General features: G+C 38.5%; 1 protein-coding gene across 1 annotated transcript in view; it reads left to right on the top strand.

Moving 5' to 3' along the window:
- Nucleotides 1-2,946: 2,946 nt before the first annotated feature.
- LOC126197171 (guanine nucleotide-binding protein-like 1) overlaps nt 2,947-12,821 on the top strand; it is a 60,105-nt gene continuing 50,230 nt past the window's right edge. The window contains exons 1-3 of the mRNA XM_049934620.1: nt 2,947-3,115; nt 8,305-8,413; nt 11,722-11,932. Of these exons, the coding sequence (XP_049790577.1) occupies nt 3,037-3,115; nt 8,305-8,413; nt 11,722-11,932 (399 nt within the window). The 5' untranslated portion in view covers nt 2,947-3,036. The remainder of the gene's footprint in view (nt 3,116-8,304; nt 8,414-11,721; nt 11,933-12,821) is intronic.

Below are 12,821 nucleotides of genomic sequence, written 5' to 3'. Positions count from 1 at the left end.
ACAAAAGAAAACCAACACAGGCACAAGCTATGACAATCCCAAAGCCCAAAATGGCAGATTGACATCACAGTTACTAGACTTAAGAAAACTCAAAATAGTTACAGGCACATGGTGGTAAAAGCATTTAACGTATTGCCACTATAGGCAAACAATGTGTCACTGAGCATGTTTAAAAACACCACACAGAGATGGCTTGGAGAAATAGCATTTTATACAATAGGTTTCAAAACTTGCCCTGAAGACAGTCCTAAGTGCTAATATAGTTTCATTTAAATTAAACTTATGTATTTGAATATACTGAATATACATTCATGCTTATAAATTAAGGCTAATTGCAGAATGTGGTGCCACACAATGTGGCACTGCACAAAACTGGCGCTGACAGCATAGGCACATAGGGAACACACACAATACAGACCTGTAAGTCCACAATATTGTTGATAAGTTGAGAAAACCATCCCGAAACACATATGCTACAAAACGCCACTGTTTCCAGTGCATGTATACCAACATCAATACGGGATATGATCACCATGCACACGTACACAGGCTGCACAACGTGTTGGCATACTCTGGATCAGGTGGTCGAACAGTTGCTAGTGCCTGTCGGAGCTTCTAAAGTGTCCTAGGGGTTCGAAGATGTGCAGCAATACATCAACTGAGAGCATCCCAAACGTGCTCGGCGGGGTTCAGGCCTGGAGAACAGGCAGGCCACTCCATTCGCCTGATATCTTCTATTTCAAGGTACTCCTCCACGATGGCAGCGCAGTGGGGCTGTGCGTTATCACTCGCACTGCACCCCTGAAAAGGCAGACATACTGGTGCAAAAAGACGTCCCGATACACCTGACCTCTTACATTTCCTCTGTCAAAGACATGCAGGACTGTATGTGCACCAATCATAATCCCACCTCACATCATTAAACCATGACCTCCATACAGGTCCCTTTCAAGGGCATTAAGGGGTTATTATCTTGTTCCTGGTTCACGCCAGATGAAAACCCGGCAAGAATCACTGTTCAGACTATACCTGGGCTCGTCTGTGAACATAACCTGGGACCACTGTTCCAATGACCACGTACTGTGTTCCTGACACCACGCTTTACGGGCTCACCTGTGACCAGGGGTCAGTGGAATGCACCTTGCAGGTCTCCAGGTGACTAAACCATGTCTGTTCAGTCGTCTATAGACTGTGTGTCTGGAGACAACTGTTCCAGTGACTGCAGTAAGGTCCCGAGCAAGGTTACCTGCAGTACTCCGTGGCCATCTGTGGGCACTGATGGTGAGATACCGGTCTTCTTGTGGTGTTGTACACAGTGGACGTCCCGTACTGTAGCGCCTGGACACGTTTCCTGTCAGCTGGAATCGTTGCCATAATCTTGAGATAACACTTTGTGACACACAGAGGGCCTGTGCTACGACCTGCTAAGTTTGAGCAGCCTCCAGTCGCCTTCGTATTCTACCCCTCATAACGTCATCAATATGTGTTCTTTGAGTCATTTTCAACACACAGTCACCATTAGCACGTCTGAAAACGTCTGCACACTTACTCGCTGCACCGTATTTTGACATGGATCAACACACCTCTGTGAATGTGGACTGCTACCAGCGCTATCGTGTGATGACCGCAGATCAAATGCACCGCATGATCATACCCCGAGGTGATTTGAACCCGCAAACCGCCCACTAGAGCGTTGTTTCACCATATATCAGCATTATCCATAATTTATGAACGTTAGTGTATCATGTGCAGTATGATGGACAGTTTTGTGTTGTTATAAACAACAATTATCTAAAATGAAAGTTTCATGGTGTTTGTTATTTATGAAATTATATTTGTAAGTGTGTATGTAGGTGCACCAAACACGACATCGATTACATTTTTTAATGTTTAAAGTCAGATAATACATAAATCTAAATATAAAAAAATCAGTGTTACTAAGATGTCCTATTCTGTTATACTGTTACAGCAACAATTCGTTTGAATTAGTCACCTGGCAACTATTAAGTGTTCGATTTTATTCCATCGGGATTGCTTCTGGAAACGGAAAAACATGTAATTATTTTTAAGAGTAAGTCATCCTGTAATCAGTACAAACAAGCACATATAGGTTTGTTCGATGAGGTTTCGGGATTGCAGCCGGATCGTGTTGACTTCTTGCCACGATATTTGGCTGGAAATCGTCCAGCCATCTTCAGGTGAGTGTCCGTCACTGGAGACAGAAAGTTTTTATTTTTTTTTTAAAAAAAGCAAACTTGCAGTCTCCAATGACGGACACTCACCTGAAGATGGCTGGACGATTTCCAGCCGAAATATCGTGGCAAGAACTCAACATGATCCGGCTGCAATCCCGAAACCTCGTCGAACATTCAGTACCCCGTGAAAGCTTCAAGAATCACACGTATGGGTTTTTTTGTTACACTGGGAAGTGAACAAGAGGAAATTAAGTTCTAACTGCCAGTTGCAATAACGCTGGCGTAAAATAAAAATGAACTGAAAAAAAAATCAATCACTTGCTGTAGCTGATACTCAAAATAATATTTCGAGCAAAAAGAAAAAGGCGAGACGTACATAGGTTTTGTATAAGGGTGATGTTGACTACTGGGTCTGCGCTTGAACATATTTTATATTTTATTTTGTATAACTCATGTCTATGGAACAGCAGTTATTAGAAGAACGCGACGCAATATCTACAAACTGTAATTAATTAAATTCATACGGCACTATTCAGCGTAATTGTTTTTGTTCAACTTTGGCGCAGAGGCCGCAAGGGTTATTGCAAACTAAGCTGGGGAAAGAAAGTACCGTATCCCTCTTGAACGTGTGTGAAACTGTAATTTAAGCAAACCAAAATCTACTTTTAAGACTGTCAACAGAGAAACATTGATATTATTTCAAGTCACGAGGCGCCTCTGTTGTATGATAGAGTATATTCGTGTGTGTGTTATCTGTGGTGTATTGTGAGTCGCGCCTCGCGCGTGGTGGTGTTGATTGTTTACACTTTGTATTTGCAAAAATAATTTAAAAAAAAATAACATGCCGCAAGGAAGGAGGAAGGTTCCTTTTAGCGCGAAAGCCAAGAAAATGCAGCTGCAGAACAAGAGGAAGATGAAAGGTGTGTTGCCATATTCATAAAGTCAGTATTTTGTAGTCATCTAATGTCATAATGACATTATATGTGTTATTTATTATTATAAGAAAAAATGGATAACTTATGTAATTCACTAAAGAAAAGACTCAATGAGAATACAAATAACTGTCACAGTTTTGTACGCTGGCTGCCCTAATGGCTTTTTAATCTATTTTAATTCTGATTGCAAGCCTGGTGATACAGTTTTTATTCTCTCAGACCGTGTGTTTGTTCTTTCCTCGTGTTGTGTTCGCAGTCATTTAACAACGTATGAAATGTTGATAGTTTACTTCGGGGCGCCAATAATTAGGGACAATCTTGTCTCACACAAGCATGTGTGCGCTTGTGGGGAATTTTGTTGCCAAAGTTTCAGGTAAATACTTTGAGCAATGTAGTTTGCCGACTGTCAAAAACGAGAAACAAGACTGCTGAAGTTTTTTTCTAGAGGTAGGGAGAAAAGGTGTACATGTTTCTCTAAAAGGAGTTGCAGGAGCTGTTAGTTTCATGTTTGTTTTTCACTTGTATGTATGTTGCGCCTTTTATGTAATAGTCGAAAAGGGTGTGTCGCTTGTAAGTGTCTGCTGCCACCCCTCATATGCTGACAACACGATATTACTGACTGCAGTAGATTATGTGGAAATAAGCGCATTTATGTGAACAAACAACACATTACAGTTGCTCATACTGACTGACGTAATTATAAGTAAATAAACAGTGTGCATGGTGTTCACAAATAGAGAAAAGGAAGACTACATAGATATAGTCATAGATGGAACAAAACTGGAAGAAGTTATTTCTATGAACTTTTTGGAAATTACTGTTGACAATAAGTTCCAGTGGACACAACATGTAAACAGTGTCTGTTGTAAATTAATCACAGTAATGTTTATTATGTCACCTCTAGCACATTATACTGACAAAGAACTTCTATGTACAGCAGTGTACCATGCTCTATTTGATCTATACTTTCAGTATGGAATTATTGCTTGGGAAACATGAGCAGCAGCAGCAGTAGTACAAAAATAATTTTTGTATTGCAAAAAGAGGCTTCCACAATTTAAAAATATATTGACTTTTCCATAGATGTACATATACAGAACAATGATTTCATTAATCAAACGCAATACATTGCTGGAAAAAGATGTCATTCTTATGACGCAAGAAATGATGGTCAGCTGAGAAGCATACCACACAAAACTTAGAGCTGCAGGAAAAGGTCCTTGATACTTGGGCGTCCAATCAGTAATGCATCTTCCAAAGAGTCTACAGGACAGTACGAGTGAAAAGACACTTCAGAAACTTGTAGGCCTAAAGAATTATGTAATGGAAAAAAGAATCATATAGTGTAGAGGAGTATATGTGTAAAGAATGAGAAGTGCTTTTATTACGTGCATATGTATACTGTAATCAGATGAAAATGTTGTATTAGGTTGTATGTAAATAACTTGTAGTACATCATTTTATATTGTAATAAGTCAGGTAAATATTTTAAGATATTAGATTACATTGCGCTCTCCTGTATTACAAGTGCACGCTCTGTACATAATGTAATCAAATGGGACAAAATAAAAATTAACCAATCAACAAATAGACTAAAATTCTTTGAAGTTGAACTTGGCTTCGTTGATCGTGCTGCACCAAATTACAAAGGTCGAAAAAGCAAATATAAAAATATACATGTTCAATAAATTTGATAAAGAAGCAATAGAGTCTTATCTCAATGAGGAATTTGGAACGTTTAGCTTGTTACAGGAATATGTGCAGGAATTGTGGCTCAAGTAAGAAGAACAGTTGACTAAGTGCTGGATGGTTATGTAGCAAAACAGATCAGTACATGATAATGGTACAGACCCTCCATGGTACTCAGTCTCTATGAAGAAACATTGACAAGGTGAAACAAAGCACATGGCTAACCTAGAGAGATGCTGAATTAAATGCATTTCACTGTCAAAAGAACTTGAGGTTACGCGTTAACGTTATCAGTGGCACATAAATTAATATCTAGGTACCGAGCGAGGTGGCGCAGTGGTTAGACACTGGACTCGCATTCGGGCGGACGACGGTTCAATCCCGCGTCCGGCCATCCTGATTTAGGTTTTCCGTGATTTCCCTAAATCAATCCAGGCAAATGCCGGGATGGTTCCTCTGAAAGGGCACGGCCGACTTCCTTCCCCATCCTTCCCTAATCCGATGAGACCGATGACCACGCTGTCTGGTCTCCTTCCCCAAAACCAACCAACCAACCAATATCTAGGTACTCATGGATAAACAGAAATTGAAATGGGAACTAGCAAAGCAAATGCAGAAATGCTAAACTCAATTTTTAAAATTTTGATTCCAAAGGAAGATCCAAGAGTAATGTCCTCCTTTAATTCTTGTACCAGCACAGAGAGAAATTACATAGATGTTAGTTGCATTAAGAAACAGCTGAAATTTACAAAGACCCTAGGGCCTGTTACAATACTTGTCAGATTCTGTACAGAATTTGCAGCTGATACCCTCACTCTTGCCCATTATGTACCATAGGTTCCTTGAAAAGAAATATGTCTCTGGGGGTTGAAGGAGAGTGGTGGCCACACATGCCTACAAGAAGAGCAGCAAAAGTGATACAAAAAAGTACCATCCAGTCTCATTGGTGTCGATCTGCTTCAGATTTCAGACGTAATTGGAGCTAAAGGATAAAGCAATAACTCACAGCGACCTGCTCTCTGCCAAGTAGAGTGGATTCTGAAAACATAAGTCATACAAAAGAGAACTTATTCACTTCTCATGTGGAACTCTGAAAGGCAAACAGGTATATACAATAAGTTATTTCTTGTCTCCCAAAAAACTTTTGTCTCAATACCATATTGACACTTATTAATGAAGTAGAACCATATGGAAGAACAAATATCATTTCTTGGTACAAAAGTTGCAATATGATATCTTGTAGGGAGAATCATCAACAGACATTGAGGTGACTTCATGTGTGTGTTATGACCTGTACTGTTCATTTTGTTCATTAATGATCTGGCAGGCAATGTTAATTGTAATCTCAGACATTTTACAGATAGTGCTTTGTCTATAATGAAGTACCTTCTCGGGAAAAAATCTGCACAAATATCCAATCAAATCTTGATAAGGGTTTAAAGTGGTGCCAAGATTGGCAACTCACTTTAAATGTACAGAAATATAAAATTGTGTGCTTGGGAGTCTGTGTGGTTGTGTGAGTGAACAAGTGAACTTTGGCTGGAGAAAGAGCAAGAACTCAGAAGCTAGTGTGAATATTATTTTCTGTTGCACATCTATATGTGCCACACACCAGTTTAGTTCGATGAGTGGTTACTTTTCCTTAATGTATAGTTCCCCATTTCTAGTCTGCTTCTCATAACCTCACTCTTCTTGAGTTGTTAATTAATAACATGAAGAAATTCTTGGAGAGGTCCATTGCAGTGCTAGTACCAGGTGGTTATAACTAATGAGCAGCTACTCAGAGAGGTCCAGTGTGGGCTGTAATTTTCATATGACTGTGAAACTTGGTAGATTTTCTAGTGTCTTAATGTGAAACTAATGTACGCTGGAAAAAAAAATAGTTCTAGTTTTGGCCACCAGGTGCAAATCTGGGACTGTGAATGAAAGAAAGACATATGGAAATATTTCTATATGTAATGGATTAGGAACGGGATGTGGGCAGATAGGTCAAACAACTGAGGAAGGCGCAGGTGATCTTGCAGGCTATACGTCTGAAAACCTCTAGAGATAACACATTCGTGGAGTATTGCGTTAATCAGATCTTTCACTGAATGAGTGACATGAGCTGTTGCCCATGTTGCATGAAAACAGTGGTTTCCATCAGTCGTGCTCTTCCAGGTCAGGTATCACATGCTGTACAAGGTGGTCTCGATAACATGCAGACATTACGGTACACATCACTGCGCCTCTGTGTGTATTCTCTTCAAAGAAGAATTGACCCAGAATAAAGGTGCTTGTGAATCCTTACCACACATTCACATACAGTGAGTGCAATGGTGATTTGTGCATAACACTCGGTTTAACAGTACACCAAATTCAGCAGTTCTGTGTATTCACTCCACACTGTAGTGTAAAATGCACCTCGTCACTACATAGAATATTGCCCGGCAATTTCCATCCATGCCAGAAATTTAAGAGCAACTTTAGAATGTTGTTGCAGATCATCAGGTTCAGTTGCCTCACTGTCTGGATTTTGTACGGAAACCACTGTAGAATAGACCACAAAAATTTCCACACTGTTGACCATGGGATGGACAGTTCTTGGATACTGCATGAGCACTAGCACTAACCGGGGCACATGCTGTATGGTCACTTTCAGCACTAGCAACCTCATCAATAACTTCCACCAGGATAGGACACGTTCCTCTTCCAGGCGCCACACAAAGCTCACCCATGTTTTTTGTTTAATTTCATTATTATCTTCTTTACACCATTTAATGATGTCAGGCCTCTCCTTAGACATTTCAGTTGATGATAATCTGTCAGTGCAGCACTGTATTTGCTGGTGTTCACATAAAACAGTTTTACTAACAGCGCACGGTCTCTCTTCTCGATAGCCATGGTATTCACTCACATTATGGCATGTCAGATGACTTTATGGCTGTCATACTGTCATAGAAACAGTGTACATCTTCACATTTGCACCTGGTGACCAAAATTTGAACTAGTCTTTTTTTCCATTAACACATTAAGATATCTACTAAATTTTGCTGCAATACTATAATTAAAGCCAACACTGGACCTCCATGAATAGCTACGTTTTATTTATAACCACCTGGTCAAAAGACTTTTCAATTACTTTTCAAGTAGGCTATACTGTACTATAAAGTACAAGAATCTGAAGAAATAGGCTGTGAAAATAATTGAAAGCTTTTGTTGCATTTAGTAATAAGACTGGGTCCATTGTGACGTAGAAATGTTTGTTGTTCAAGTCAATTTTCACAACAGCTGGTAATTGACTTGGGCATTGCCAGTTTACTGCATTTGGAGTCTGACGTCAGAAATATTTTCTGTAATTGTATAAGATAATTTACCCTGTAGATTTACTGTGTTGTTGAAAACTGAAATTTTACTTTTTATGGATGCCACTGTACAAATAAAAGTGCTGTACAGTAGTTGATTTTAACCAAATGCTATGCCCAAGTTTTCTTTCTTTAATGTAGGAGGTGCTCCAAATTTTGTTGTCCGAGGTGACTCTGAGGGTGAAACGTCTGGTATAAATACAGTAAACAAGCAGCCATCAAGCCAGAAAGGCCGAGGAAATGCAAATAGGTAATTTATTGCAGTGCTCATTTGGTTATCAATCATATGATATTATTTATGTTAACAGTGTGGGTGTAACAATGTACACTGTGGCTGGAACAGCTGTCTCTGCCCTGAATAAATTTCTACCCATCTAGCTTATCTCATCTTGATTGTGTATAGCTCCATGACTTGGCCTTAATGAAAACTGAGAACTATTTAATTAACTTTTTCAAAATGTTGATGCCTTAGACATATGCTGAGTGTGTATGTGGTCTGACTTAAATGCCAAGCAGCAAAAGTATTCTCCACACTAAGTTTTTGATTGTTACTGTCAGTGCTGTAGTTTGGTGAATTAGTTTCATTACTACATTAATCTGGAAATGTGCGAACAACCTTGAGAGGCATATATTTCACATTTCTAAAAGACTGCATCAGTGTGAATTTTATCCTCAGATAATTCATCCTTTCTTTTCCATGTGTTGTTGGATATTGTTATTTTTATTAGATATTAAAACTAATTTGGTTTGATGCTCACTGCTGGGTCACATCTTGTAGCAGATCTTAGAACAAGACTACATTGTGAAATAGTAGATAAATAAAATTGAAGAGGAATATAGAAATAAAACTAAAAGTAAGGAGGAATGTAACAAGAATGTGAGATGTGGAGGAATACAGAATAACAAAGTGAAGAGAAGGGATAAAATTGTACAATGAAATAAAGTTATATATGATGCCTGGCAGATATAGGACTCACTACAAAAATAAGAATTTGTGCAGACAAACAAAAGGTATTTGATAATTTTGTATGACATATGGAGCTCTATTTGTAATTATCTACTGCTTTTAAAATATAATAAGTAGTGGGCTATGACACCCATGCTTTTGTATTGTAGCCAAAATTGTTACTACAGTTTTGGCGGCAACTGCTCCAAGTTATAGTTGAAAGATAAAGCCATAATTCAACAGCTGGATTTGAGTAGCAGATGATATGTAACTAAAATAGTAACCACCTCATTAAAATTAATTCAGATTTGTGATGTAAACACACTGCAACGTACAGTGAGCACAAAGCTGTTATGCAGTGATTGTTGGTTATCTGTCTCTCATTACCTAAGACTATCTCAGTTAGCTACAACATTAATGTGCTTTTCCACACATCACTACTCTAGAATTATCATCTTTGGTCCCAATGGTAAGCCGTTTCTGGTGGAACAGTCTGTGTTTTGTGAAGTCCCCGACATTCAGCTTTAACAAAAGCACTACTTACAAATATGAAAGTTCAGTTTAGTTTGAAATTTTAACCTTAAGGACCAATTTAACATTGAGAGTGTTGCTGCATAGTGGTGCACAGAATATTGTGGACTTGCTCTACACTGCCTCCATTTTTCTGTGCATCTGTATGTTTTAAGGTAGCTGTGTGATTTCACTTTAATAATGTTTGATGTCATTGGGAACATGTCATCAATCCTAGTTGAGTGTTGTGATTGAATACTGCTCATTGTTGTACATTGAATACTGCTGAGTGTTGTACAAGAACAAATGTTGTCTGAAGCGATGTTCGATACTCACTGTGGATTCTTCATCATTAAAGAAATATCAGACTGCAAACACAGGGGTCTCTGAATCCATGGCACCATGAACACTTAAACATGTTTCTTCATTCCTCCATGTACTTAATATTATGCATGTACGACATAGCTGTTACGTGCCCAAATCAACACATGATCATCTTATAGCACATGTGTTTTCTTATACATTTATTTATTTATTCGGTAAAGATGAGAAATGAAATTGGCTATGTCTTACTTAAATGAACCACACCTGTATTCACTGGAAGGAATTAGAAATGTTACAGAAAAATTAAATCTGGATGGGTTTTTACCATGGTTTTTCCAAACTATATGACCAGTAATATAACCCCAGTGCCATCATTTTTGGTCAGTACAAAGCTTTTTTCATGTGGGCTTAACTCAGGTTGCTGTTCTCATATCGGCTGTAAGGTAGGTGCAGAACTCTTGCTATTGAAACATTTAGAGTATGTGAGTGTGAATGATTTTGCGAATATGTCATCTGCTCATACTCATCAATTGCATGTAAAGTGTGATGTAAGAAAAGACATTTTGCTGGCATTGTAGAGTGTAGGTATTTATGTAATTTTGAAATATCTGATAGAAAATGTCCTGTCCGAAATGTTTTTGGTAATCATATACAGTATCTGTTGATCTGGCCCCATCTGGAAAAATACCATAGATTTAACTGAATTACATTAATTTAACATTATGAGGGAAAAGCATGGTTGCAGGATGTTGGGTTTCAAGAACAATGCTGCTCTGATAACTTGATGCTAGATTTGCCAAGGCTTGGTTAGCTGTAAATGGCCAAAAGTCTGCTGTTCAAGTTGCAGAGTTCAGTTGTGCTGCTGAGACTCAGTGTCAGAACAGAAATATGTTATACTGATTGGGAAGGAATGTTCTACATGGAAAAAAGGATCTTGTAATCCAAGTTAAGAGTGTAGTGTGAGGAAAAGAGGGAACAAGCTGCGTCTCACACCTAGACTACCAGTGAGAGAGGAACAATGTGAAGGGAGCATGTGCTGCCTTTGCAGTGCATTTACTTTATGTATGCGTAATATTCAAGACAGGTATCCATGAAAGCATAAGACGTAACAAAAGCTGAAATTGAAATTTGAAATCCACAAATAGGGGGCTGAGCACTCAACAGAAAATGCATGCACTGTTGTAAGTTGTCTTCTTATTCTAGGTGTCATATTTGCAGACTCTAGGTAGTAGCAGGCCATTGTAAGTATAAATTTGGTTATGCGAAATAAAAATAATCGTAAATTTCATGTAAAGTAGCGACATTGCTTCACCTATAAGTTAATGTGAAATGTTTATTGTTCCCTCTACCTAAACAGCTTCAAACTTCAAACCAGTTCAGTGGTAAGATACTGGAGAAGTAAGTACAGTTCAAATCCTAGGGAAATATTTCTCTCATTGGTTCCTTATGGTTTCTTTAATCAGTCCAGTAAAGCTGAGGTATCTCTTTAACAGTCTGCCCTACTTTGATATGCTATCTGAAGTGCCCTTATTATTAGTTCTGTGTAGAAATGTCACCAAAAAGTGTAAAAGAGTGTCATTTGTCTCTCTATTTTTGAATTTCTGTTTAAACTCCCCTAAGCAAAAAAGTTGATTTAGAACTTTGAGATTCAGTATAACTGTGTTGATGTCACAGCATGTCTCTCAGCAATGATGGTTATATGTAAATAACCTTATTTTATAGCCTTAAATATTTACATTCATAGTTTATGCCACATATTATTATTTTTTCTGTCCTAGGTATGCACTGCAATTCCATCGTGAAACTGAAGCTGAAATTCATGAGAGGAAGGAAGCTGCACGTCATGCTCTATTATCTCTTCCTGAAACTTCATTGGAAATAGATGGTAACACTTACTTTCCACCAGATTTAGATTTTCCTAAGAGACCACCATGGAGCTTTGATATGTCCCGTGAAGAACTGGAAGCACGAGAACACAGATATTTCAATGTAATAACCTACATAAAGTATTTTACGAGATAGTAATATCTGTGTAAATATAAACTGATTCAGATTTTGATTATGTATGGTCTTTGTTTATGACTACTCATAGTGTAACCCCTTTTTATGTGGCCTGTGAATGCCAGAACGGAAAAAATTTCTCCATTTTAGTCACACTGAACTGAGTACATTAGCATTTACTGTGATCCATAACTTTTAAACTTTCATCTGCTGTTCCACAGACAAATGAGGCTTTGTTTGTGTTGCTGTAAGTGACATCAAGCAGACATTCTTACCTCGTCAGTGACTTTTGGACAACAGGACAAGCATGAACCCCAGGGCTTTATAACTTCATGGTTAATAAATTTGTCATTGACATTTGTACCTGCCCTACAAGCTGAAAAGATAATTTTCTGATGAAATGTCTGAATTTGTGAAACCTTTCAGTCAGACCCCATTTTATTCATTCACATCTCCTCATTGATGCATTCTGAGAGGAAACATGCCTATTGTGTCTATTCAGTAGTTAAGTACTGCTGTTTTTGGTCTTTGTATTATAGCTAGTCTCGGAAACAGATGAATCAAGCTCCTGACTTTTTTCACATTTCCACTTAATAATATCTTATGGAATAGCTCACTGCTTAGAAAGTGATCATCATGATCATCATTTTCATCATTGGCACAATAGCCATCTGTGAGCCTTGGCCTTCTGTAGAAGATTATTCCATTCTTCCCTACCGAGCGAGGTGGCGCAGTGGTTAGCACACTGGACTCGCATTCGGAAGGACGACGGTTCAATCCCGCGTCCGGCCATCCTGATTTAGGTTTTCCGTGATTTCCCTAAATCGCTCCAGGCAAATGCCGGGATGGTTCCTTTGAAAGGGCACGGCCGACTTCC

Source organism: Schistocerca nitens, chromosome 1, assembly GCF_023898315.1.
Source record: "Schistocerca nitens isolate TAMUIC-IGC-003100 chromosome 1, iqSchNite1.1, whole genome shotgun sequence".
Taxonomy (NCBI): Eukaryota; Metazoa; Arthropoda; class Insecta; order Orthoptera; family Acrididae; genus Schistocerca; species Schistocerca nitens.
Note: the sequence above shows the minus strand (reverse complement) of the source record. Positions and strands in the feature narration are given on the sequence as shown.